Below are 5,030 nucleotides of genomic sequence, written 5' to 3'. Positions count from 1 at the left end.
TTTATATATATAAATGTTGGTTGTTTCACTGAGAAAAAAAGTCGAATTATTCCATTTCTTATGTTCTTTGCGACGGAGTCTACTATGTGTAGGGCCCTACATATTAATGACTACGTTACAGTTCTAATCGCCTTGTTTTTTTATAACTGCTAGTAGCGATTCCGTTTCTCTGTTCAAGTGTCCTTTTCTCAGCCATGTCCTAATATTTTCGTGAATTCCTTCTCTTGATATTCTTACGAATTGCCCACGCAACTGTTTCTTTGTTCTCATTTTTTGTTTTCTGTCCTGGGCGTTTATTTATTTATTTTTTTTCTGTCATGGGCGTTTATTTATTTATTTTTTTCTGTCATGGGCGTTTATTTATTTATTTTTTTCTGCCATGGGCGTTTATTTATTTATTTTTTTCTGTCATGGGCGTTTATTTATTTTTTTTTTCTGTCCTGGGCGTTTATTTATTTATTTTTTTCTGTCATGGGCGTTTATTTATTTATTTTTTTCTGTCATGGGCGTTTATTTATTTATTTTTTTCTGTCATGGGCGTTTATTTATTTATTTTTTTTTCTGTCATGGGCGTTTATTTATTTATTTATTTTTGTCATGGGCGTTTATTTATTTATTTTTTTCTGTCATGGGCGCCACGTTACTTGAAAATATTACAAGAAAGCAGCAGACTTATGTAAGAATTGAATTCATAGAAAATAACAATTGTTTTTTATTGGCAGGTGCTGTTGTTGTTGTCGTTGTTGTTGTTGTTGTTCCCATTTACTTGCCTCTCCACGAGGTCAGAGTTAACACAAAGTCGGTGTTTAATGTGGGGGAAATCTAGCTCCCTAAAAAGGGGCAATCTGGACAGAAACAAAACTAAAAATTGTCTCAATCATGTAGGATTTCTCCTGCACTGACCAAGGACAGAAAAGGTGAAGTGTAGCATCAGAACAGACACTACACTGTGATCTTGGCCCGACTTGTTGTTGTTGTTGTTGTTGTTGTTCTTCTTCTTCTTCTTTTTTTCTTCTTCTTCTTCTTCATGTTTATCATATTTTTCTTCTTCGTCGTTGTCTCGGAATTGCTTCATTCAAGTCGGCCATTTTCTAAAAAAAAAAAAAAAAAAAAAAAAAAAAAATTAAGCATTAAAGATCTGCCCGAACTTGTTGTCGAATTACAAACCGCAAGGTTGCGATTTACAGTTGAGAGTGTCAACCACTAAGCTACCTCGAAGTTGGTAGTAATCAATTATCAGGAGGGAGAGAAAAAAAAAAAGGTGAAAGAAGAGAGAGAGAGAGAGAGAGAGAGAGAGAGAGAGAGAGAGAGAGAGACACACACACACACACACACACACACACACACACACACACACACACACACACACAGAGTAGGGGAAGTGTGGGCGGGGGCCGCGCGCAACACATGGCGACAGTCGGTGCGGTTATGGCGTGTGCCCGACGGCCTGTCATCTGGAAAAAGGATTAAAATTGTTATCCAGAACAAAAACAAAAGCAAAAACAAAACACGCAATTGCTTGCATTTTGTAAAGTTGCAGTCTGTTGCTGTTGTTGTTGTTGTTGTTGTTGTTGCTCCTGCTGTTGTTGCTGTTGCTGTTGCTGTTGCTGTTGTTGTTGTTGTTGTTGTTGCTGCTGCTGTTGTTGTTGTTGTTGTTGTGCATTATGTGTGTTAGACAATGTCGTTCCTTTTTTTTCCTTTATGCCTTCTTTCTTTTTATTTCTTTATTTGTATCTAATTTTATTTCTTATTTCTTCTGTCCTTCTTTTCCTCCTTTCTTTCCCCTTTTCTTTTTTTCTTCTTTTATTTCTTTTTGTCATTTTCTTTCTTTTATTTATTTTTATATTTTTCCTTTCTTTCCTTCCTCGTTTTGTATTTATGTTTCCTCCTTTCTTCCTTATTTTATCTTTCTTTCCTCTTTCTTTTATTCATTCATTCTTTCTTTACTTTTTTCCTTCCTGACTTTGTTTTCTTTCTTTCCTTCTCGCTTCACTTTCGTTGTTGTTGTTATTATTATTATTATTATTATTATTATTATTATTATTATTATTATTATTATTATTATTATTATTGTTATTGTTATTGTTGTTATTATTATTATTATTATTATTATTATTATTATCATGGAAAATTTTCTTTGTTTTTATTTTCTTTCTTTACTTGTCCTTGTAGTCTCTTTTATCCTTTTCTTTCCATTTAATTCTACGCAATTTATATTTCTTTTCGTTTATTTCATGTTCCATTTTAGCTTTTAACATTTCTTCCCATTCACATTTGCAGCTGATTTTGACAGTGGGATGGGGTGGGGGTCGATTATAGCGTGACAAGCACCTGCTGTCGTCGACCGCCTTAGCCTCAGGAGCAGACAACCAAAACACGGCTGTCACGATTATAGTTTTCTAATGCCCTTATTATTATACCTATTATGATGGCAGATTTCTTCTTCTTCTTCTTCTTCTTCTTCTTCTTCTTCTTCTTCTTCTTCTTCTTCTTCTTCTTCTTCTTCTTCTTCTCCGGCAGTTTTCTTCTTCGTCTTCTTCTTCTATTTTTCTATTTTTCTTCTTTTTTCTTCAGTAGTCTTCTTTAGCAGTCTTCTTCTTCTTCTTCTTCTTCTTCTTCTACTTCTTCTTCTTCTTTCTTCTTCGTCTTTCTTCTTCTTCTTTTTCTTCTTCTTCTTCTTCTTCTTCTTCTTCTTCTTCTTCTTCTTCTTCTCCAGCAGTCTTCTTCTTCTTCTTCTTCTTCTTCTTCTTCTTCTTTTTCTTCAGTAGTCTTCTTTAGCAGTCTTCTTCTTCTTCTTCTTCTTCTTCTTTCTTCTTCGTCTTTCTTCTTCTTCTTTTTCTTCTTCTTCTTCTTCTTCTTCAGCAGTCTTCTTCTTCTTCTTCTTCGTCTTCTTCTTTTTCTATTTTTCTTTTCCTTTTTTTCTTGTTTTTCTTTTTTCTTCTTCTATTTTCCTTCTTTTTTTATCAGTAGTCATCTTTAGCAGTCTTCTTCTTTTTCTTTCTCTTCTTCTTTTATCGTTTTTTTCTCAAGTATGTTTTTTTTATATGAAAATCAGAAGTTGATAGTTATGCATGGGACAAAATAACTTAGTATTTCCTTCCATCTCTCCTCAGTGCAAACCAGTCTAAGCATACACGCATTTATTTACGAAGATTAGTTCGATTTTATCCAGAGAGAAAACAGTTATTGTACTATAAAACAAATAGTGAAAGTTGGACTAAGAGCGACGGCTTCTTAAGCAAAAGAATAACAACAGTGTATATCAATTGAACAATATTACATAAGTAAGTAATAAAGAATGATATTGATGATGAATTAGTCACTTAACCCATCGGGGTCGTGGGGTGAGAGGCACTGCATAATTTCATGCTGCGTGTCATGGGCAAGAATAGTCTGGCAGCGCCCATCCCTTTACGGAGCACATCCGGTATTACGAAATGGCCGCCCATTTTTATACGGACCAGACTGAACGTCACTTAAGTTGGATGCTTTAACAAAACCGGTGTGTTAACGTAAAGGCAGCCGTTCGTTTTGGTTGGAGTGACTGAAATAGTATGTGAATACCTGGCATCCGGTAGGGTACTCCATCCTCATAGAAACAAAACCATTAGAAAATTAAAAGAGGTAGCTCAAAAATTGTAAAAATATACTCACACTTCGACGGAGGGTAAATCTCATTTATGAACATAGATTAAAATGGAATTGCTTCAAATACAGAAGACAAATCGAAGGATCATGTTCACGAATGTTCACATTGATGAACATTGTTGTCCAGACAGCGCTTATAACACTTGGCCTTCGGGACAAGATTACAGTGTAGTATACACTTCACCTTTTCTGTCTTTAGACAGTGGAGAAGGAATCCTTCATGTCTGAGGCAATTTTAATTTTTTGTTCCTATCCAGAGCGCCTTATTTTGGGGAGCTGGATTTTCCCCACAATAAAAACTGACCTTGTGTCTAACTCTGTCCTCGTGAGGAGGCAAGTAAACAGGAACAATTAAAGTGTGAGTACATTTTTAAACATCGTGTATATATGTCTGTTCTTGTGTGTTTGTATGTGTGTGTGTGTGTGTTTGTTACAGAAAATCGAAAAAAAAAACAAACATCGGTACCGTCGGTTCCAAAAAAAAAAAAAAAAAAATGTTAAAAATTGACAAAAGACTGGTCCCCTTTGTGTTGAGTTCGAAACCAACGGTACTGATTTTTTTTCCTGATCTTCTGTAATATAAATAAATACTGTGCGCTTATTTTGAATTTTCTTTATAATCGAGCACTTTGTTGGGTTCTCTCCCTAAAACACTAAACACGCACACACACACACACACACACACACACACACACACACACTCACTCAAATACACATACACACATATATATACTAGTATAGAGACCCGACGTTGCCCGTGACTGGTTGATGATCAACGAATGTTTCCCATTCCCATATTTGTTATTGCCATCGAAATCGGTGAAATCGACCATTTTGCAATCAAATGGATTGGTTACCTGCTCTACCTGGGGACCCATCATGGTGCACCGACAGGAAGCTTTACATGCCTCGATGCAGAAACTTAGAATTTTAAAATTGTACCTAAATTGCACTGTCAAGAAGCTATTTTTGATTTTATAAACTTACTAGCAGGGATAGTGGGACGCCTGGCTTTGCCTGGTCGTAAAATACGATTAAATATGATATTTTAATCTGTGCAGATTTCGTATATATTATAAAAGTCGTGATTTCACAAATAAAGAGAAAAGTATTTGGGTACCATTGGCTAGAATCGAAACCGAAAGGTAAACTGTAGTATTCAAAGCTGGTGACGTTACCACTGTACCAACGTGACACTCATATGAACTGATTCAAAATAAACTAAGATGAATGTACAAAATGCATAACGATTTGTTCAATTTTTATCATTTTTTGATGTCTTAAAAATTATTTTAACCGGCTAAAGACCCACAAAAGAAGGGTCTATAAAAATCCAATCAATTGAGGAGCATCGCTTTAAGTTTCGGAATAGTTTGAAAATA

The 5,030-nt window shown here is 35.0% G+C and overlaps 1 protein-coding gene across 1 annotated transcript in view; it reads right to left on the bottom strand.

The window, feature by feature from the left end:
* Positions 1-268: 268 nt before the first annotated feature.
* Positions 269-5,030, bottom strand: part of LOC145296872 (uncharacterized) — a 78,387-nt gene continuing 73,625 nt past the window's right edge. Inside the window, exon 2 of the mRNA XM_080143007.1 lies at positions 269-1,091. Within this exon, the coding sequence (XP_079999133.1) occupies positions 1,076-1,091 (16 nt within the window). The 3' untranslated portion in view covers positions 269-1,075. The remainder of the gene's footprint in view (positions 1,092-5,030) is intronic.

This window comes from Euprymna scolopes, chromosome 17 (genome assembly GCF_053919585.1).
Source record: "Euprymna scolopes isolate OS-2025 chromosome 17, ASM5391958v1, whole genome shotgun sequence".
Classification (NCBI taxonomy): Eukaryota; Metazoa; Mollusca; class Cephalopoda; order Sepiida; family Sepiolidae; genus Euprymna; species Euprymna scolopes.
Note: the sequence above shows the minus strand (reverse complement) of the source record. Positions and strands in the feature narration are given on the sequence as shown.